Raw genomic sequence first — 21,643 nt, 5'->3', positions numbered from 1 at the left:
TTGACAATTGACAACTTCAAAAAATCCTGACCGAGCAGAGCGACCGGTGGTTGCCACTATCGCCTCTGATGGCGGCCCAGCCAATGAAATGTCCATAGTCGTGAGGTATGTGGCAACAGGATGTCCCCGATTTGACTGACATGGTGTGATTAGATCTGTGGGCTATAGTCGAACATGAGGCTTGACGCTGCTTGCATCCCACGATGACGCGGAAACTGCTGTCACTTGCGGCACCGCTGTCTACGCAAGAGGATCGATTTCATGGTAGGATTGATCTCGGCGCCAGGATGCATTAGCAGTGCCCTTAAAGGCCCACATCTCTTCATTACACGGATGCAATGCCTCCCGAAGCGGTCCACCAGCAGCCAGATCGACAACGAAATCGATGTTCTAGAAGCGTATCAAGCAAGGACACATATGGCCTAGCACTGTAGACGCGCCAGGTAGCAACTTGCGAAAAGAAGGGACTTGCGTAGTAGGCCTCTGTCGACCCTCATGTACTGCGTGTGAATCTCGTGGATGGCACAGCTGCTAGATGGTCAATGAATCGGTAGTATCGTCTTGCTGGCTCCGTGTAATAGAGGCCCGTCTCCTACAACGGAAGTACTAGTCGAAGTCGATGTACAAGTTGGCATGGCCAAGTAGGACCTTCTTGTGACAAGCCGCCTCGTTACCGATCCAGATGATAGTCGCCAGGTCGAGGAATTTTGCTTGCTGATATCTGGTTCGTTGTAAGAAGATTGCTCGTCATGATATGAACAAATTGTATCTGTCAAGCGTGGCTCAGCTTCAGCATATGTGTGGACTGGACGAGTCATTCATTTCATGCCAGGGTTGTGTCCACAGCTTCGTTCAGGCTCGACGGCTGTTGCGATTCCATCACGATCCATCCGGGATGAGATCCTGTACAATCATTAGAGGTATGTGAGCGCCTTCGTGGGACCGACGTGATCCAAAGGCAGAGGTATAGCGTTGTCAATGCCTTGTCCGAGCACTACTCGCATCGTTCAAGTTGTCAATCATTACTACACAACTCATAACCTGCTTCATGTAAAAGCAGACTTCATTAGCATACCAAGAATCTCAAGATCACACCTAGCATCCTGCGGAGTGGTCTTCGGGACCTTCCCTTCAACGATCCATCGATACACCTCCTTCCACTCGAGCATGAAAGGATCCTCGTATGTGCTCCGAGTAACCGACTCTTTATATGAGTCGTCCGGTAAAGTCTCCTTGACCACCATAGTCGTCGGCAAGCCTCTGATGAATGGTGTGTCGATGCACACTTTGACGGTCTTCGAGTCGCCGAAGACCTCGATTGAAGCATCGAATCTTGCGACCTGATCGACGCCGGACTCGTATGCGACTGCGAAGTTGGAGTATCGGAAGATTGCGCTGCAGTTGTCAGCCTTGGGCGAAAAAAGTGCATGGCAAGGAGCTTCCTCTACCTCCCAAATGGCGACCCCGTGGTAGCACAAGGTGAGAATCCTACGACACCATCCGGCATACCCACGATTTCTCGCATGGCACTCAGGTCGTGTGCCCCTAGGAAGGAGAGAACATCCCACATCATTGTCGTCTCCTTGGTCACAGCGATTCCAAGCTCATGTTGTAGCGCTTGCTTCATGTCGTCGCTCGTCTTCTCCCGCAGCGCATTGGAGTCTTCTTCGCGATAATCGTTGAATGTCCGGGGACATGTGCCGGACTGTCCCACGAAGACAGAGTTGGGTCCGATGATATCTCGGACACGAACGTAATGTATCGATTCAATGGTGCCAACCTCTCGAACTGCGTCGACGAACGCCGCAGCATACCTTCTCATAAAGCCGATGAAGGCTCTGCCGCCGCCTGCCGCCTTGTCCGCAGCGATGATACGGTCTGCGTCCTGCAACGACAACGCGATCGGCTTCTCGATGAAGACGTGCTTCTTGGCTCGCAGCGCAAGCTCTGCATGAGCCGCATGGAAAGTATGATGGCTTGCTACCAGTACCAGATCGACACTCGGAGCATTGCACAGCTCCTCTACGCTTCGGGTGGTCTTGGGACGCAGATTGCCGGCGACCTTGAGCTGGCTGCATTTCACGGCTTCCTCGGAGACATCGCTGAAGTATGTGATCTGGAATTGATGGGATAACGAGTTCAAGCAGGGAATGTGGACGACTTGAGTGACCAGACCACACCTGCGAGCAATGAGCATGCGCCTCGTTGGTAAAGATATGACGATCCCAATTCACCCTACGATGCCTACATTGATGACACGGCCACTTACTGTAGCTTCGGTGGGCCTCATGCCGAACATCGTGGAGTGTGATGTTTGCTAAAGGGTTGCCCGCAAGTGTTTCCTTTCTCAATTTCAGTGCGAGAATCAACGGAGGTGAATGCCGTGCTAGCAGTCAGTATAGACTTAGTGCAGTGGTACAAGGAAAGGCGATGGCATTTATGTCGGCGTGGCCAAATGGAGTCACGTGGACGCTTCAAGCACTCTCCGCAATTCCTCCCGCTCGCGGACAAGTTCGCAGTGGGGGCTGCTGCCTATGTTCTGATCGTCCAAAAGGTCGTCCTTTCTAGTCATACCCTCTTGCAATCGTACTCACGTTAGTCACGTTGAAGCAGTGTCTGGTCTGTAGACTTCTTCCCGAACCCTGGCGAAAACACAGCCGAGTCTTGCCATGTCAGCTGCGACAGCAGGATCTGCGCTGCTCACTCATGGCGGAGACCGAGAGAAACCTCGCCGCGCTGACACTAGGACCGCTTTATCACAAACTAGACCCAGGTCGACAAGAAATCCGCCTGCTGGTCTTAAAGCCTGCCGCTTCGTCTGAGGAAGAAGTGCGATGCATGGTTCAGCACACCTCCTTGAAGTCCAGGCCTCGAGCAAAGTACGAGACGATTTCTTACGTCTGGGGTGATCCTACAGTGCAATCTACCATCCTAATCCAAGATGAACGGGTTTTGATACCTGCTAACGCAGCAGTGGTACTTCGCCGCTTTCGCAAGAAGGCAGAAGATCGCGTACTGTGGATCGACGCGGTCTGTATCAACCAGCATGACATCGACGAGCGTAGTCAACAGGTCGCGTTGATGGCCGAAGTTTACTTCTACCCAACGCAAGGACTTATCCGGATTGGCGAATGCAGTGATCCTACCAAGAAATTGCGGCGGTCGGTCGAACTTGTGCTGGCTGATGCTGCGAACGAAACTGACAACTTCCGCTCGTTCGCGACTACTGTGCGTAGTACGACTGGTGGCCTCGTACCTATGGGCAATGGAAGTTTGCCGGCTGGAGCAGACATTGGTTTGTTGTTACGCATGTTGAACATGCCGTGGTTCGGACGCGTATGGGGTGAGTCACCATACCATTCCGTGTGATCATTAATGTCTTGAAGATAAAATTGGTGCTGAAGTAGCTAACGAAGATGTCCTCAGTGGTGCGAGAAGCTATCCTTCCTCCAAAGTCCACTTGCTACTACGGTGCTGCTCGATTCTCTCTCACAGACATACTTCGTGTGGCCATGTGGCTGCAGTACAAGCGCTTGCTCATGAAACCGGACGACATGTCTTTGCAAACAGAGATGAACCGTGCAAATGCGTTATGGGCTCTCAAATACGATTACAAAGAAGGCAAACCCACGGGACGGAAGATGAAGCTACCGCATGTGCTATACACTATCACTGACAGCTAAGCTAGCAAACCCAAAGACCGTGTTTTCGGTATGCTCGGTCTGTACCAACGATTGGTCAATGAGACCATTCCCCCTGGTCTGCGTCCCGACTACTCTCGCTCTTTGACAGACATACTGATTGACGTTGTGCGAGCGATGATTGACAATAGCTATACCCTGGACTTCTTCGATCGAGTGTCTTACCCGTGGCAAGCAGAATCTAGCTCACTGCATGATAGGCCTGTGCCGACATGGCTTCCACCATTCCATCGAAGACGAGATCGCATGCTTGATGCTCCGCTGCTGTCGACACGCTTCAACGCACATAACTACAAGCCGATCACGATCCCTCCCAGATTATGGATCAGCCCAGGAGTGCTTATCCTAGTTGGCTTCCAAGTCAGTCGTGTCGACCGGATATCGAGCGAATATCCCCTCAACGTCCTTGATGACGGGATTGACGATGTAGCATGGCGCTGGATGGCCGAGGCGCAGACTGAGCTGGACGCAACTTCCGAAGTCCGTAGGACTGCTTTAGCATCTAGCATCATCCTAGGCTCGAACCTATTTGACTGCACTATTCAACCCGATGCTGCTCTGCGTGCATACGATAAGCTCATTCGAGACTCTGCCCAAGGTCTCTCAATGCAGGCACAGCTTGCGAATGTGGACGACGACGATGTGATAATGCCTGGGATGTATCTCCAATCGTCGTCAAGGTGTCTTCACAGGCGGTGCTTCTCACTAGAAGACGGCCGCATAGGCGCTGGCCCTGCGGAAATGGATGTCGGAGATGTAGTGGTCATATTGTACGGGTGTCGATGGCCGCTTGTGCTGCTCGAGATGCCTATTCCTGGCCACTACCTCGTCCGTAGCGCCGCATACGTCCATGATATCATGGAGGGGACAGCGGTGATCCTCCACGAGATGAGGCACGGTCGTGACGAGGTGTTCTTCCTGCATTGATCGGAGATCTCTCTTTCGGATTTATGCTCGGGTCTTGATGACGAACAGATGAGAATAAAGTGAGAGCGAAAGGACAAAAGACAAGACATACAACAGCATCCACTTACTTGCCAATGTGTAAATGCATGGGATCAATGTTACTTAAGAAGTCGTCTCGCAGTCTCGAGCGTACTGTGGCGCTTCGTAAACGGCTTGTAGTGCCTCATACTCGCCCATGCACTTGCTTTCTGCGTGTCGGTCAAAGATCGCGTACTATGATTGCACTATCAGCAGCACCGCGTGAGAATCGCAGGATCTCTCTGGCACCTTCAAGGAGTGATATGCTACTTGCTCGCTCATCAATCGGACGGTGATTTTGGTCGTAGAGCTGCCTACGGACTATGCATAAGTGACAGCGCTGAGGAGCTTTGATCTAAGTTCGAGAAATGCTATAGTGGTTGCGTTAGTCTAGCACTCTCATCATGCACAATGGCAGGTGAGCTTCCGTGCACCATCTCCCACGTGCTGATCGGGGAGTGTAACTTGACGCTCGCAAGGTAGCTCAAACGACTTGCCGGGCGGCCCTTCGACAGTTTGCTGTATTGCACGAACCGGTATAAGATCTTCACACGCCGTACTCGTCCCTGAGCGTTAGCATTAGGAACACGATCGAACTCCGTTGTGCTAGCGAGCCCATCATATGGACGGCAGTGTTGTCTGCGAACGATAGTCCTAGGTGCGTTTTGACTTAAGGATATGGTACGGTATAAGCTGTTGTACCACAACGAAAGCTGAAAGGCTTGTATTTCGTGCCAGAAGCGTTCTGCGGGGTGATAGATTGACGTTTGACCATTTCTCGCACACCGTAGTTGAACCCAATGAGACGGTTATGCCAGCCGCTTGTTATCAAGCTTCGTCAGACACATTTATTGATGGGTTTCAATCAATTCCTGGCGGGGTCGTGTCCATGGCTTCGGTAAATCTTAAGGTTACCCCACATCATGCTGCATCTCGCCAGCAAGCTGTAATTAGCACACTTGTGATTTGATGTTTGTGCTGTCTTGCAACTAAGCACACGACCACGACCTGCGGAATAGTTGTGTGGTGCCCGCAGAAAAGGCGACTGGCGGTCCTCCCATACTCTTAGCACGTCTCTCGACTAGTTTGCTTCTCCACCGCCATCCGGTGCATCTCGAGCTCGACCACCACCATGGCGGACGAGGTAGCAGGCAAGGCGCAAGTCTCCTCGGAACTTCAACTGGCCAGTGATCTTGCGGACAAAGCACTGGACAATTCATCCAACACCAAAGAAGCGGCCGACTCACTTAGGAACGGAGCTCCTGAAGATGACGAGGTAGAGGCGGATGGCGAGGAGGAAGACGAGGATGATGAGCAGGCGGCAGAGGGAGGTGCAGAAGTCGGAGCAGATGGTATTGCCAAGCCCAAAAAGAAGAAGAAGTCGAAGAAGAAGAAGAAAAAGAAGGCAGTAGGCGATTCAGATGCGAAAGCGGCAAGCACCGGGACAATGCAGAAGCCCGTAGCTGTCAACGACATCCCAGCATTATTACAGCAATTGGCATTGTCGCAGCCGAAGAAGGAAGGCAAGGCACCAGAAGACTACAAGTTCTGGAACACACAGCCTGTACCCAAATTCAAGGAGCCGAATCTGCTTCAGACCACCAATGGATCTAGCGGTGAAGCTTTACCCGAAGGTGCTATCCTGCCAGACGAAGTGTGTCGCAAAGCTGCCAAGCCAGAACCCGAACAACTTCTCGGTGGCTTCGAGTGGTGTCTGGTAGATCTTGAAGACGAGGCCGAGCTGCAAGAGCTGTACGAGATCCTCTACAACCATTATGTGGAGGACACGGACGGCAATTTCCGCTTCGACTACAGCAAGAAATTCCTAGCATGGGCTTTGAAACCACCAGGATGGAAGAAGGACTGGCATATTGGTGTCCGCACCGCATCAACCGAAGATGGCAAAAAAGGCAAGCTTGTGGCCTTCATCGCCGGCACACCCGCCACCCTTAAAGTCCGCTCCAACACCATCAAGATCGTCGAAATCAACTTCCTAACCATCCACCACAAACTCCGCTCAGAGCGACTAGCACCCGTCCTGATCAAAGAAGTCACCCGCCGCTGTTATCTGAACGGAATCTACCAAGCCCTCTACACAGCCGGGACTCTCCTCCCCACACCCGTAACCACATCCCGCTACTACCACCGCAGTCTAGACTGGCAGCATCTCTACAAGAACGGTTTCAGCCACTTGCCTCAAGGCGGCTCGGAGATCAGACAGAAGTACAAGTATCGACTTGACTCACAAACGACGACTAAGGGTCTCCGGCCGATGAAGAAGAGCGATCTACCTGCCGTCAAGGACCTCCTAGCACGATATCTCGAACGCTTTTCCATCCGGCAATCGTTTGACGAAGCAGAGCTGGAGCACTGGCTCTGCTCGGACGCGAGTAAAGATGTAGTATGGGCATTTGTCGTGGAGCAGGACGGCAAGATCACGGACTTCATGTCATACTACGTGCTCGAGGTATGTCCATATCAATCACACACCCCTACATCCCCGTTTTGTCGCTGACATTGCAATCCAGTCCACCGTCCTAAAACAGGCCTCCACCATCCGCGCCGCCTACCTCTACTACTACGCCTCGGAATCCGCCTTCGCCACCCCCGGCCAACCCAAACCCAAAGCCGCAGTCCTGCAATCACAACTCCAAACTCGACTCCAAACCCTAATGCACGATATCCTCATCCTGGCCAAAAAGGATAATTTCCACGTCTTCAATGCTCTCACGATCCTGGATAACCCGTTATTTCTGGGCGAGAATAAGTTTGAGCCTGGGGATGGGAAGTTGCATTTCTATTTGTTTAATTGGAGAACGGCGGTTGTGCAGGGTGGGGTTAATGATAGGTTTGTTGTTGACGAGGGGAAGATGGGTGGGGTTGGGGTTGTTATGTTGTAAATCTTACCTTGGACAGCATGAGATGTGAAGAGCACATTTGACGCCATGGCAGGATATCAGGCCGTCGTGCGCAGCACAGAATGCAGCAGCCCTTCGTGCCGTGACTGTCGGTCTACGACGGCAGCAGAGGATGGGCTGATAGGTGTGGATGTCCGGCAGAGCTTCACTGCTCCGGCAAGTCAACGGAATATGCTGGGATAGCTTAGCAAGTGATTTGAATCTGTGAGGACAGTGTCTCCAGATCTGGTACCACATGTGTTTTCACGCCACACAAAGGTACCTCAATAGCACGACTAAAACACTGTGAAATACTCGAAGTTTTCGAGGGGAAGTAGTGCAAAGTTATCCGGCAGCCGTACAATTCATTTGCAGGGTATCTTGCGAGAACAAAAGCCCGCATAAATTCGTGATTCCGCCTTAAGTACAATGCAATCAAGCCAAAATCTTCCATAACCCCCATTTCTCATTTCCCACGAAATTTCTTGTCTCGTGGGCCTCGCGTGCCATTCACCGCCTTGGACATAGTCCTGCCTATCATCCAGAAGCCCACCCTTCACTAACGCCCTGCGCTCAATTGCGTAATTTCAACGAGAGATCAGTCCGCCCCATCGCACGGCTTCCAACCATATGTATGACACAGATACCTTGTTCTCATCACCGTATGAAGAAATCAGGAGCGCCCGGTGAGGAGTAAAGATCCTATCGGCTCTCGTCCCGGATCAAAGCGACAATCATGCTGTAGAGATAGAAGAAGAACATAAGGAGATGGAACCCCAGCTTGATGAAACTCTCCTTCTTGTGCGTGTTCAGCTTGCGGAAGATCTCGGTTGCGTCGAGGAGGTGCTGGTTTTCGAAGATCCTGCACACGTAAAATACATATTAGCAATTTCTCTATTCAAAAGCGAGTAACCCACAACCCTATCCCGCTCTAGGCACAGCTTTATGAAAGTGGACTGGTACATACTTCTTCCCGTTCCAAGCCAATAACGGCAAATTCAACAGGAACGGCAACCAATACCCGTTAATCAAGAACAGGATGGAGATGAAGGCGTGGACGCCGGCTTCAGGGACGATGTACATGTTCAGGCGGTTGCAGAGGTCGATGGGATTGATGTAGTCGCATTCGAGGTCCGAGTACATGATTGTGAAGAAGACTTGGAGGAAGAGGTTGACGGCGTTGAGGAGGACGCCGAGGAGGAAGAGCCTGTGTGCATTGTGGGTTTCGTGGTCAGTCGGTGTGGTGTGCTATATGGTGATATGATTGGGCTGTGGGGGTGGGTAGGGACTTCGGTGGTTGGTGTTCACTTACCATGCTTCCAACGACATCTTGGCGGTATTGTTCGCTTGTATATGTTTTTGCCAACCCAAACGCGCTCGCCTCTTTCTGTTGGGGACAAGAACTCGCCCACCTTTTCTTGATCTTGAGGTCGCGCTGGTCTTCTCCTTCCGTCTGATCGTCGGATGATACTGTCACGTGTGCATGTAAGAGGGTGAGGAGAATGGTTGAGGGAAGCACAAGATAGTGGCAGAGGCAGAGGCAGCTGTGCGGCAAGTTGTTCGCTCCCAGGCCAATCTGTCGTCACAAGCAGCCAAACAGCACGCGGCAATATCCTGCAGAATTGTCCCGACCGCCGTAGTGGTAGTGGGGCAGAATTAATCACGTGACAGTATACAAATTTCATATGCTTCTCGATGATATGCAGTTAAGAAGAGAGGTCATGTTGAGACGTGGGTTTGAGAACTACACAGGCCGTAGCTGTGATAAAACACTGCACTCCCCGCCTCAGCTCGTCCCATTAGCCTGCCCATTCGCCACCACCTCCCCAGGCATCTCCACCTTCCCACCCGGACTATCCGCCAACCTCGCCGTCAAAATCTCCACCCCATCCTCCGTAACAAGCAACGTATGCTCAAACTGCGCCGTCCTCGACCCATCAACCGTAACACTCGTCCAATCGTCCGGCCAAGTCTTATCCTTATAACTCCCCAACGTAATCATCGGCTCGATCGTAAAACACATGCCCGGTTTCGCCTCCCCGACCGCCTTGTTCTTCGCATAATGCGGGACGTTCGGCGCACAATGGAAGAGTTGATTGATCCCGTGCCCGCAGTAAGTTTTCACTATACCACATTGGCGGGACTTGGCGACTTTTTCTATCGTGTTACCATAGTCACGGAAGAGTGCGCCAGGTTTGACGAGTTTGATGGATTCGGAAAGGCAGTCGCGGGCGGCTTCTACTACGCGGACGTTGTCGGGGTTTTGGGAGGCGGAGGCGCCGATGTAGTAGGTTTCGTTGAGGTCGCCATGGAAGCCGCCGTGGTAGAGGGTGACGTCTATGTTGAGGATGTCGCCGTCTTGGAGGATGCGTTGGTCGGGGATGCCGTGGCAGATGACTTCGTTTGGTGATGTGCAGACGGATTTGGGGAAGTGGCAGTAGTTGAGTGGTGACGGGTAGGACTGCAGAATGTTAGTATGGCGCAGTGAAAGGTCGAGTGACATGTGCACATACATCTCTCTCCGTGCAAGCATCATGTACCACCTTATCGATGTGGTCGGTCGTGACTCCAGGCTTCGCTTCCCGTGCCGCAATATCAAGCACCTCTCTCGCCAACCGACAGACCTTCCTCATACCCTCCTGCTCCTCCTTATTAAGTACCTTGATCGTTCTCCTTCCAACAAAGGCCTGTGTAAGATCGATCAGCATGCTACCTCACAGACATGACAACTCATGCTCCAGCAAAACCCACCTGCTCACTCTTCGGGATGCCATGACTAGCATAATCCGGCTTCCGTATCCTCTCCGGCACCTCCCTCCTCTGACTCAGCGGATAATTCGGCCTCAAAGGTCCAGTAAAAGGGTAAGAGGGGAAAGGGTTGAAATGCCCATCTGCATCTGGTTCAGAAATGACTTTGGGGCGGGTGAGGTTGAGGTTGGAGAGCATACTGTTTTGGGCTTTGTGAAGGGTCTTATGTGTGCTCTGCTCATCACCATAACTACGTTAGCTGACTCTGTGTTTCTATGATTTGGCAGCCGTGTTATGGGCTTCCTGTTCTGGTAGGCCACTGACCCACCCAGTTCCTCTTGAAGCAGTCTTGACCGCAGAAGAAGGATTCTTTGCCTATCTTCTGGCAGGTCGGGCATTGGAGGTTGCCGGCATCGTTGGCGCAGTCTTCGCCGGAGCAGGAACGCTTGTTCTCGATTGTCACCTCTTTGGCTGGTGCTCTGTGTTGTGCGATTAGTGAGAGGCTGATATGTTAGTGTCGCATGACATACTGATCCATCCTGAAGGTGTCGCTGGAGACTATTGTAGCGAACACAACTTTAGGTGAGTGATCGAGTAGTCCACCGCTCTGGTTCTATGACCGTTGACAAAGCCGTGATAGCAAACAATAGCAAAGTCTCGTGCTACTTGCGCCTTGCTGACAACAGTCTGTCTCGCTCTCGGCAACCTGCATAAAGTGCCGCTACCGTTCGGCTGCAGCCGGGCCCTTCGGTTGCGTGGATTTGATTGATGACGCGATCAAATCTTGGTAATCGAGTCACATCTATACATACGTTGGATGTTGTTGCGCCGACTCATGGCTTGCCAAACTCGAGCAGTATATTCCCCACCCGATCATGGCTGAGACATCGAAACCAAGACTCTTGGTCGTTGGAGCTGGACCGGTAGGCGCTCTCGCTGCATTATACGGAGCCAAACGAGGATGGGAGGTGGAAGTATATGAGCTTCGAGGAGACCTGCGAGATGCCTCGACAACGCCGCTGAACTTCACGAAATCAATCAATCTGGCACTGTCAGAACGTGGTATCAATGCTCTCCGCCAGACTGGCGACCATAGACTTCTCAACATTATCTTGTCCGAGACAGTTCCAATGTATGGCCGTATGATCCACGGACAGGACAAACATGCGAAGCTGACCGAGGAGTCGCAACAATACGACGTTCATGGTCGCTACTTACGTGCCGTCGATCGAGCGAATCTCAACAAGACTCTTCTGGACGCTGTGGACGGCTTGCCGAATGTGAAGCTGCACTTCAATCACAAGCTGACTGGCACTGATTTCCGAAAACGAAAAGCATGGTTTGAGCAGAAAGCAAGCAGAAAGCCACAGACAGCCGATGGTGCTCAAACCCACCAAGTCCAGTCCGACGATCGAGCAAAGGAGATCGAAGCTGTATTCGATCTCATTCTCGGCTGTGATGGTGCTCACAGTAGTGTACGCTTCCACATGATGAAGTTCACTCGAATGGACTATCAGCAGAGCTATATCGATACGTTGTGGTGCGAGTTCACGATACCGCCTGCAAGCGACACCTCGTCGTCGACATCATCGGGCGAGGACGGGTTTGCCACCAGCCCAAACCACCTGCACATCTGGCCAAATGCAGACAAGATGTTCATCGCCATCCCGAGCATCGACAAAACGTTCACATGCACATTGTTCGCACCATCCGTTGACTTCACGAACCTCGAGAAATCATCCAGTGATGTTCTAAAATACTTCAATATCAACTTCCCCGGTGCCGCGGACCTCATAGGCGGAAAGGAACTTCACAAGCAGTTCAACGAAAACCCGCACCTTCCTCTGATAAGTGTGAAGTGCTCACCGCATCACTTTGGCGGGTCTGGCGTCATCCTCGGCGATGCGGCGCATGCCATGGTGCCTTTTTACGGCCAGGGCATGAACGCCGGTCTTGAGGATGTCCGAGTCCTGTTCGAGCACCTCGACACTCAGCACAGTACAGCTGATGGTAGAGCTCTAGCCCTCAACAGCTATACGAAGGAGAGAGTGCCCGACGCTCATGCGATCAATGATCTGGCACTAGCGAACTACTGGGAAATGCATGCTGGTGTTCGATCACCACTCTACCTGGTGCGCAAGAAGATCGAGGAGTTCCTAAACGATAAGCTGCCCTCGACGGGCTTCGCCACGCAGTATAGTCGTGTCTCCTTCAGTAACCAACGATACTCGGAAGTCATCTCCACTGTAGCACGACAAGGCAAGATCTTGTTCGGCGGCATGCTGGCTACCGTTCTGATTCCAGCCATGTCGTGGGCAGTGTGGTGGTTGTGGAGATGGAGACAAGCAGGCCACACCACAGAAACGGCGACGAAGTACTTCGCAGGTCTTGGTATACTAGGTGAGAGAATCGGGAGGATATCTGGCGGCGATCCGATCTTTGGGTCCTCGCGAAGGTAAGCAGAGGCGAGCTTGACAACCGAGTAAGAGTCGAGCTTGTGGTCAGCAAAGCTCATGTCAAATGTTCCAAACCTTCTGGCCACACACCCGGGAATGCGTCCCCGAAGGTATGAGAGGAAACCTGCTTCAAGTCCTCCTCAGCCACCACTATCCCGTCAACACAACCCTTGAACACGATAAGAATGGGCAACAAACCCAGTAAAGCTGTGGCATCACTAGACAGAGTACTTCCGTGGGTGGATTGGTCGACTCGGGTCTATCCGGAACGGCTGGATAACTCCTACTCATATACGACCAAGAAGGGATGGGGCGTCTTTGACAGCAAAAAGGATCGTGATGCATTCATCGTTATCAACAACACCCTTCACGCCGCCTTTCAAACACTTACTCACCCCTTATCGTAGATGCCGTGCGCACGGTCATGTCCAGCAATGGCGAGCGAGATATCGAAGGGCTGTCATTCACTCTGCAATACCCGCGCTCAAACGATTATCCTAATAAGATACGAGCGGCACTCATAGCAAGCGAGGATACGAGAATACGCTTATCGCTTGTTTGTTCCGAGCCGCAGAATTCGAAACAGGCAGCGTTCGTCCTGTTGAAGCTGGAGATAGAGCGCATGCTTGGGTCGCTCTTGGATGGGAAGGTGGAGGAGTTTAGCAAGTGTGTGGTGGAACACACGTCGTTGAAGGAGAAGAACGGGAGTGATAAGCCAGGGGTCCTGCCGCCACCTTATGCTTCTTGAAGGTGATCTCCGGCATCGTCTGATTGAGGAGGTTAGGAGCCGTGTTGTTGATCACGAAGACATGACGGATCACGAGGAGGCTTTTGAGTACGCTGCTTTGCCACCACCATATCTTCCGGCGAGCTGAGCCGGATATCTCGTCCGTTTTATGGACAGGAGTAGATGGGGATGGCGATGTCAGGCTGCGGTCTCTCCAGAGCGCCTTAGAGCCTTCCGCCCTCATGGCGGCTGCTGGGTACAAATTGTCCACGCATCACTTAGACTTCCCAACGACCAAAGCCACTCGATGCTGTGAGGCATTACTGCAAGATACAGTCAGCCGATTGGGTCCTAAAAGGTACGCCTGTGGTCTGCAACATTAGGAGTCGTTGCCCAAATAGCTGTCCTGGGTATAGATTCTTCTTTACATTTTCCTGATACCATACAGTTCCACGTATGATTCAGTACTGGCATCCAACATCATCTCCTCCCGCACTGCCAATCAGATACCTATACATCCCACAGTCCCAAACCAATCATCTTGATTATTGCGTTACCAGGGTACACCAGATCGCCAGAACACCATGCCCGCTACGCTTTCATAAAAATAATAAATAAGATGCTGTCGTTCATATCCATCATGCTACCCACGCTTCATGACGTGGCATCCAAGACCGCGATATCCATCCCGTCACTTTCCTTCAATGAACTGACTTGTAGTCCTCCAGTCGTGTATCCAATCCAACAATTGCTTGGTCTGTTGCCAGTAGGTTGGTAAGCTGCTACCGTGCAGTTCCCGCTGTTGGCGTAGTAGTTGTACCCTGCGCACACTTCCACGCAATCACTCAGGCTGTACGTGTATGCGACTGCCAAAGTCTGCGAGGTCGGTTTGAGGAGAGGGTTGGTGAGATTGCAGTAGACGGTGAAGTTCAGGCCGGCGTTGGCAGGTAGAGAACCAGAAGCGCCTTTTGAGTATGTCGAGGTATATGTCGTATTGTCTGCGCAAGTTGCTAGAGGAGAGAATGTGGGTGTTGGTGCTGCAAAGGTCGCTTGAGCTGGCGATGTTGCGCTCGCGGCTGTGGATGTTGTATTCGATAGTCTATTGTCTATTAGCTCACCAGGGAAGATAGACGTGCGCGCACGAGAGAGACATACCCGGCATAAGGTATTGTTCCATCCTGAGTCTGGCTCTCTCGCATACTTTTGCCGCCCACAGCACCACCCACGGCCGCACCAACGATGATCAAGACCATTACCAATGCCACCAGCAAGAACGTCCTCACTTTCATACCAAAGATAATCCGTGGGGGCTTGTTGTCGTTGACGAAGGCATGTTTGCCCTTGTAGTTGCTCGGATCGTACGACGGCGCTTCTCGTACTACTGGATATTTGTCTGAGGTCGGATAGATAGTATCGTCGTATTCAAGACCATGTGCTGGCGCGACTTCCGGTGCATTATGGTATTGGTATAGTGCGGACATCCGCTGGGGCTCGTGCTAGAAAGACGATAGTGTAAGTCGAATGTTGCATTCCTGTTCCACGTGCACACAAGCCATTGTGTTCCCTCGCCCTTCTCGTTGTCCAGACTGCTGGAACGCACGACCACCGCTTCGGGGCGCTCAAGACTGCCTTGTGCGTCGGGGCCGTTGACTCGTACGTACCTCGCGTTCATCCATTGGCGAGGATATACTTGTGCGTATAGACATGTGGTGTAATATTCGGAGCTGAAGGCGTAAGACGACGACGACGAACAATAATGACAGCTGAGCGAACGGATCGAAAAGGAACGACAGGAAGGCTAAACGAATGTCAATGCCACCAACCAACGGTTGAAGTGATCTGATGTGAGACAATCAGAGAATGGAAGACCGGTCGCTGCCCGTCCCCCGAGCGCGGTGCATGAGAGAACTGGAATCGACGGTTTGGACGCGCTTACGCCAGCAGGAGGTCTGCGACGTTAAACTTTACCACCATCTGCCGTTGCCCGCAGGAGCGTCCCTGGCTCCCCTGCGCTTGGCATCGGTCTATCCACTATCTTTCGCTGTATCGGGATGTTCTGGCTCGCCATCAGAAGACTCGAGTCCAGCGAGCCACAGACACAATCACTGCTGATCGTACCGTGGTAGGCTTGTACGACGAAACCTCACCATCGTGTAACCGAGGTCTGCAGGCATCGTTACACGAGACCTTGACAGAACTTCGTCGCTTGCAACACATCGCTTGCAGGAACCGTTAATCAATTGGCGGCGGAGGCTCGCGTGGCAGTGGCACCAACAACGCAGAGGCGCCGCCTAATCGGCGGTACCCGGCGACAAGCCCAGCAAACAGTAGAACGTCCTCAACCAGACTTCGTCCTCATCTGGCGCCAAACAACAGCATCAAATCACAGATGTGGTCAAGCGTGACACTCATGAGAAGAGTCTCGCTTATCCTGGTCGAAGCGAGCCCCATTCAGCTTTTGCGTGTGAAAGCCACAGAGTAGATCCCAGTGCTGATTGGGCCCAGACGTTCGGCTAGGATGCAAGGTACCGCGGAGTTTAATCTACTTGGTGACTCCTAGCGCTAGGGGGCACATCGCCCGTTTCAGACCTTGCACGCCCGTTTGCGCCTCGCCCGCTCTCCTCATCTCCACGATAGAGTGATGGCGTGTTCTGTTGGCCTGTCGAAGTGTGGTTGATAAGGATTGGGGTTTCTCGCCAACCTCGTGAATGTGCGGGATCGCCGTGCTTGTTATATGACTGACTCGCCTGGGCTGGCTGACACCGTTTGCGAGGAGCGAAGATCGCCCGAGGTCGCGGTCGACAAACGGCGACTCAACACCTGAAGAAGATGTAGTTTGTACGGCATGCAGAGTGTATGCACAGTGATGGGTGCAGGTCTTTTGTCCATCACTCCACCAGGTACCGAGCAATGCCGGATCGATGTTCTCACGAGAGTCAAGCTCGCCAATGTCGCCTCAAGTAGCTCGGCGCCTTGCGCAAGGAACTGACTGATGATGATGATGATGACGACGTTGTGGCACGTATGCCGCCTTGCTCATCGACAACGTACTCGAACCAAAGGGCATCCGAGCAACATCATGACCTGACATCCTCGCCATCGAGAAAGGCCCCTTGGTCGTTTGGGATACAGTCCTGAGCATAGAGCTTCACGGCTTCAACCTCTCTGGCATACTCATATGGCGGGAAGCGATCGCGTTATTGCTCTGCGTCACCCAAATCACCACCCGACGAGCGAATTGGCGACATTCGTGACCCATGAAGGTAGCTAACACCTCGCTCCGCATGCCGTACTCCGTGGCTATAAGGTATGATAACGGCATGCGAGACGAGAACTGACAAATTCATACTGGATACCAGCCGAAGACACCATGGCTCGGTCCATGACGCTCATACCGTTCTGCTCGTATCTACATTATACACAGATCATCTCAAATGCTCGTCTAACATTACTTGCTCACTCCACCCCTTTCCAAAGGAAAGAAGGCGCCACCAGGACGCCGCTCATCGCCTAGCCCTCGACGACGTCTCTTCCACCACCTGGTATCGCACACCTCGCATCTCGGAGATGTTCCTGTATATATGCTTTCCGTTGCCTCTTGCAGCAACAAAGCTGAAACTTCCTCTCAATCAAGAGTACATCCTGCCTCTCCCACCCCCTCCACCTATAACAACCCCGCTACAATTCTCCACCGAACTCGACGGACTAACAGCCATCTCCGCCTTCCTCACCCTCTCCCTCAATGCCTGCAAACCCCTCTCTCCAAAATCCTGCTTACAATACCGACACATCCTCAACGCACACCAAGCGCAGACAAAATGCTCTCCCTGATCATCGAGATGGCAAACAGCACACTCGACAGGCGCGTGCTTGTTCCGCGAAGCATGCAGCTTCGAATGGCCATGTAGACACTTCATCTGTACCACGCCGATTGGTCGACTGTAAGCTACGCCCGAAGATTTGAAGATCTTACCTTGCCGACGGCCGTGCATGTCTGTCATGCTTGTTGCTGACAAGTGTGCTGCCGAGGGCCGGCGGGTAGATTGTGGCCGTGAGGGTGCAAGGCGGGAATGAGGGCGAGAAGTAAGCCCGCTGTTGGTGGTTGACAGGCCTGTTGTCCAGGTATCCGTCGTTCTGTTCTGGCTTTCCGCTCTGCGACGTGAGGTCGAGAGGCCGTTGAGGAAGGATGATGCTGATTGGAGGGATTTGGCTTCCTGTGATGCTCAGTCAGTTATGTGAACGTAAGTAGGTAGTAAGTCATGTCGATTCACGTTGAAGATCTCGAGTCCACTACTTCGCCGTCTCGCCTTCTGCACATTAAGGTCCTCCGGCGGCTCGAGCATCTTCTCCGGCGTGTCCATATGATCCTTCAGCCCATATTTATGCGGACTATCCTCCGGCAGCGGTGAAGGCGTCGGCAAAGTAGGCGATAATGTTGACCTCGGGTTCAGAAGTACAGATGCTGGACGCTTCTCAGCTTCACTAACAGTCATGACACCAAAGTCGGTATAGCTCTTGCAACCGCGTGCCTCCTTGACGGTAGTTGACGCGCTTAGTGGTCGGCTCGCGAGCTCATCTGTCATGGTAGTCTCTGATGCTGATGGCAGCATAATTATCGAGTCGCGAGCGGCGTGTGCTGGGTCGATGAAGGGATCGACTGGACTCTCTGGACTTTCGGCGCCACCAGAAGCTGTCACAATGATGGATGTCGCAGTCAATGGCCGTGGTAAAGGAGATTTCGAATCGAACCGCTTGAAGAGATTGGTCGAGCTCTTGCGCCACACTCGCGCCGGATTATGAACGACACTACTGAGAGACGCATCGTCGGCTGCGGGCGTCGGAGAGCCATTGAGGCTACTGGGCTTGTTCCCCATCTGAGGAGGTGGCGGAGCCGGAGTCTTTGGTCTTCGTCCTGACGACTTGTGCTTGGGACGTGCTTCTTGTGATCGTGAGTCGCAGACGTCGTTCTGACCGTCGAAGATCCGTTGTCGTAAGTTAGTGGAGGTGATGGTAGTAAGGCCGTTGGAGTTCTTCAGTCTCAGGCCGGCGGGCCGGTTGTCTCGCGATAGGCACAGGCTTGGGGAACGTGGCGAGCATGCTTGTGTTGTTGACTGTGAGGGCGTGGCTTCTGCATTGATATTTGACTCTTGTGCAGGGGGGGAGGTGAAGTGAGGTTCCTGCTTTGTTTGTACGTGTACTGCATGCGAACCTGCATCTGCTGTAGCACATGTCAGCTGATGCTACCCAGTACTACGTTGTCAGACTTGTGGCAATTGCTACTCACGTTTGGATGTATCTTGCTTGCGATATGGCTTCTTGTCGTTTCGATCGTTATCGCTAAAGTCCGGATTCAACGGCGAAAGAGAGTCACATGGTGAATCAGTTGCAACGCGCGATGAGGTCTCAAACACCACGGACAGCACATCAATACGTATATTCGCGTTGGCGAGTGGCCTTCGCCGTACTGATGTACAAGAAGCCATGACAGTCGAGACAGGTGAAAGAGGTAAGTAGAGTAGAACTGCAATGGGAATGGGAATGGAAAGAAAGATCGAGCCGAATCCACTCACCTCGCGGACGCCTCCAGCTATATCACTTCTGACACCACGCCACGCCACGACCATGCACGACCTCAGACTTCGTGCTTACGGGTGAAGCCTGTCAAGTGTCTCGTGCATAGTATAGCACCAGGTATACCCGGTTGTGAGAGCATCCTTTGGCTTGCGACTTGCTTAAACTCGAGATGATGTTTCACGCTCCTCCAAGCCCCCTGTCAGCAAGATGATGTGCCGGCCGTTTCGCACCCGGCGGAAGGAACGTATCCGGAACATTATTAACTGACAGTCTACAAAGAGGGAAGATGATAATCTCGGAATATGCTGGTGGCTGCAAAGTATGCATGCCGCGAGATAGTGTACTATTGTTGGTGCTGATATTGCAGACATACAAGAGCAATGCCAGCGCACCACGAATCTGGTGGTTGGGAAGAGGCGACGGGACGCAAGTGGCGCGCCTCAGTCAGCGTCAAGAGGTATAGTCGCTTTCCCAATGAAGCGCTGTATAGCACAAGCTATGATAGCAGAAGTCATATCAGGCCGTATCGCTCGTGTTATCGGGAACATGCGTGTTCAGAACGAGCGATCAGAAACCAACCAATGCAGGTACGACTCGCTAGCGATGAGTCTAACCTCGTTGATTCAGCAGAGTGACGACATCCGGAAACCTTCTTTCGCTTTGGCTGTCGAACATATTCGTCCAGTATGCAACACCACCCTCATTATGGGAGTGCTTTCTGATGCCGTTAATGCGCATACCCTACACCGCGCCTCTACCCAGTCCTACAATCATACCAGCATCGGCATCGACTCTCTCGGGCGCCCTAACAGCACTATCTGACTTCCTCACAGCTGCACCGTCAACCAACAGACAGAGTAATGGCAAGACGGTGATACTATCCGGCGCTGGAATCTCAGTGGCCTCAGGCCTCGCGGACTATCGCGGGAGCAATGGCACTTACACTTTGAACAAGACATATCGACCCATCTACTTTCACGAATTTTGTGCGAATCACGAGGCCAGGAAACGGTATTGGGCGAGGAGTTATCTCGGCTGGACAAATCTGCATAAGAGCCGACCAAACAAGGCACATTATGCTGTTGGTCAGCTAGGAGATCTAGGCAGGATCTCGACTGTGGTGACACAGAATGTGGACTCTTTCCACCCAATGGCGCATCCCACGCTTAGGACTCTAGAACTGCATGGATATCTACGGAGTACTGTCTGCTTGAGCTGCAGGACCGAGTATAGTCGTGAGAACTTTCAGAAGGATCTTTCAGATCTCAACCCTGCATGGTCGGCTTTCCTGGCAGAGATGCTGGAGTCCGGAGCCTTGAGCACAGAGAACCCGGAGGAGAGGCGAAGGAGAGGCCTGAAGACCAATCCAGATGGTGATGTCGATGTCCCTGGGGTCGAGTACGGTACCTTTCGCTACCCTGCTTGCCCTGTGTGCCTGAACAGTCCTCCAGACGGGACCAGAGTCGAGCAGGATACGGACGGTGCTTGGCTGCCTTCCTCTACTGCTGGGATCCTCAAGCCGGCCGTGATAATGTTCGGCGAGTCCATCCCCAACCCTGTCAAAGTCGCTGTCGAGGAGGCGGTGGATGAGGCGAGCAGGATTCTGGTCCTCGGATCGTCGTTAGCGACGTACTCCGCTTGGAGGCTGGTGAAGAGGGCCAAGGAGCAAGGTATGCCGATTGGTGTTTTGAACATTGGTGGTGTTAGGGGCGAAGAGCAATTCTTCTCTTCTTTGCCGTCAGATGGCTCGGGCAAAGAAGGCGTGAGGTGCTCGCAGCCACTCGAGGAGGCTTTGCCAGCCCTTGTGGAAAGGTTGATGCAGGGCACGAGCTTGCCTGTGAGCAACGATAGATCATTTCAGCCTGCACCATGGCGATGATATCGGGGAATTACAACATGTTTGCCTCCCATTCAATGTCGGCCAGGTGACATAATACGGGAACCGCTGACATGCGTCTCAAGACCAAACTTTTGCAAGCCCACGATATCGGAGACAGCCACAGCCAATCCTGTACAACTATCACTAGGATCCTAAAGCTGGCTGAGGTGAAGATGCAGGTCCGTGGTCAAAGACATGCTCAACGGCCTTCGCAAGCTCTTGTATCACCTCCAGCATCTGCAAATGACAGGTCTCCATCCCACACCGATTGTCGAGCTCCAGACAATTTGGCCGTGGGCTAGATAGTGTACGAGAGGACATGAGCCACGTCGACGACGCACGAGGTTAAGGGTGGCATGCTGCACAATGTGAGCGCTCAAGTGTATTGGCTATTCAATGTCATGAATACATTGGCATGTACATCTAAAGTACCGATCGGATTCTATATAGTGTGCGCAGACGAGGCTTCATTTAGCTCATGTATATCGTCCAACACCGTCGCCATTGCCATAGTGATTTATTACGGCTTGACGACGGCTGTCGGGACAGAAGAGTTCCACGACTGTTGATGTGCTTCGCAAGAAACACCTATCTGGCCTGGCTGACCCCTTCCAGCGCTTGTCGCTAGGTAGACTTGTTGAGGTTCAGCCATGACATGAGATTACTGGACTGCATGA

General features: G+C 52.5%; 10 protein-coding genes across 10 annotated transcripts; 5 read left to right on the top strand and 5 right to left on the bottom strand.

The window, feature by feature from the left end:
• Positions 1–1,046: 1,046 nt before the first annotated feature.
• Positions 1,047–2,197, bottom strand: LTS14_003942 (uncharacterized protein; the record flags this gene model as incomplete). The annotated part of the gene is made up of 2 exons (XM_064836644.1): positions 1,047–1,366; positions 1,510–2,197. The coding sequence occupies 2 exons, from the start codon at positions 2,195–2,197 to the stop codon at positions 1,047–1,049; spliced, it is 1,008 nt and encodes a 335-aa protein (XP_064696035.1).
• Positions 2,198–2,706: 509 nt separating this feature from the next.
• LTS14_003941 (uncharacterized protein) lies at positions 2,707–4,628 on the top strand (the record flags this gene model as incomplete). The annotated part of the gene is made up of 3 exons (XM_064836643.1): positions 2,707–3,343; positions 3,427–3,652; positions 3,689–4,628. The coding sequence occupies 3 exons, from the start codon at positions 2,707–2,709 to the stop codon at positions 4,626–4,628; spliced, it is 1,803 nt and encodes a 600-aa protein (XP_064696034.1).
• Positions 4,629–5,817: 1,189 nt separating this feature from the next.
• Positions 5,818–7,585, top strand: NMT1 (glycylpeptide N-tetradecanoyltransferase; the record flags this gene model as incomplete). Its single annotated transcript, XM_064836642.1, has 2 exons — positions 5,818–7,152; positions 7,214–7,585. The coding sequence occupies 2 exons, from the start codon at positions 5,818–5,820 to the stop codon at positions 7,583–7,585; spliced, it is 1,707 nt and encodes a 568-aa protein (XP_064696033.1).
• A 699-nt stretch (positions 7,586–8,284) lies between these two features.
• On the bottom strand, positions 8,285–8,911 carry ERV14 (COPII-coated vesicle protein; the record flags this gene model as incomplete). The annotated part of the gene is made up of 3 exons (XM_064836641.1): positions 8,285–8,444; positions 8,550–8,789; positions 8,895–8,911. 3 exons carry the CDS (start codon positions 8,909–8,911, stop codon positions 8,285–8,287), a joined length of 417 nt encoding a protein of 138 aa, XP_064696032.1.
• Positions 8,912–9,368: 457 nt separating this feature from the next.
• fma1 (Methionine aminopeptidase 1) lies at positions 9,369–10,868 on the bottom strand (the record flags this gene model as incomplete). Its single annotated transcript, XM_064836640.1, has 5 exons — positions 9,369–10,043; positions 10,096–10,269; positions 10,334–10,564; positions 10,659–10,809; positions 10,861–10,868. The coding sequence occupies 5 exons, from the start codon at positions 10,866–10,868 to the stop codon at positions 9,369–9,371; spliced, it is 1,239 nt and encodes a 412-aa protein (XP_064696031.1).
• Positions 10,869–11,205: 337 nt separating this feature from the next.
• On the top strand, positions 11,206–12,789 carry BNA4_2 (kynurenine 3-monooxygenase, mitochondrial precursor; the record flags this gene model as incomplete). The annotated part of the gene is made up of 1 exon (XM_064836639.1): positions 11,206–12,789. The coding sequence occupies one exon, from the start codon at positions 11,206–11,208 to the stop codon at positions 12,787–12,789; it is 1,584 nt and encodes a 527-aa protein (XP_064696030.1).
• A 421-nt stretch (positions 12,790–13,210) lies between these two features.
• On the top strand, positions 13,211–13,534 carry LTS14_003936 (uncharacterized protein; the record flags this gene model as incomplete). Its single annotated transcript, XM_064836638.1, has 1 exon — positions 13,211–13,534. One exon carries the CDS (start codon positions 13,211–13,213, stop codon positions 13,532–13,534), a length of 324 nt encoding a protein of 107 aa, XP_064696029.1.
• Positions 13,535–14,167: 633 nt separating this feature from the next.
• LTS14_003935 (uncharacterized protein) lies at positions 14,168–14,994 on the bottom strand (the record flags this gene model as incomplete). Its single annotated transcript, XM_064836637.1, has 2 exons — positions 14,168–14,612; positions 14,669–14,994. The coding sequence occupies 2 exons, from the start codon at positions 14,992–14,994 to the stop codon at positions 14,168–14,170; spliced, it is 771 nt and encodes a 256-aa protein (XP_064696028.1).
• A 2,742-nt stretch (positions 14,995–17,736) lies between these two features.
• LTS14_003934 (uncharacterized protein) lies at positions 17,737–18,996 on the bottom strand (the record flags this gene model as incomplete). Its single annotated transcript, XM_064836636.1, has 2 exons — positions 17,737–18,731; positions 18,798–18,996. 2 exons carry the CDS (start codon positions 18,994–18,996, stop codon positions 17,737–17,739), a joined length of 1,194 nt encoding a protein of 397 aa, XP_064696027.1.
• Positions 18,997–19,817: 821 nt separating this feature from the next.
• LTS14_003933 (uncharacterized protein) lies at positions 19,818–20,966 on the top strand (the record flags this gene model as incomplete). The annotated part of the gene is made up of 1 exon (XM_064836635.1): positions 19,818–20,966. One exon carries the CDS (start codon positions 19,818–19,820, stop codon positions 20,964–20,966), a length of 1,149 nt encoding a protein of 382 aa, XP_064696026.1.
• Between the last annotated feature and the right edge of the window lie 677 nt (positions 20,967–21,643).

The sequence above is a fragment of the Recurvomyces mirabilis genome (genome assembly GCF_035927965.1).
Source record: "Recurvomyces mirabilis strain CCFEE 5264 chromosome Unknown scaffold_8, whole genome shotgun sequence".
Taxonomy (NCBI): Eukaryota; Fungi; Ascomycota; class Dothideomycetes; order Mycosphaerellales; family Teratosphaeriaceae; genus Recurvomyces; species Recurvomyces mirabilis.
The sequence above is the reverse complement of the archived record's forward strand: the minus strand, read 5'-3'. Positions and strand labels throughout refer to the sequence as shown.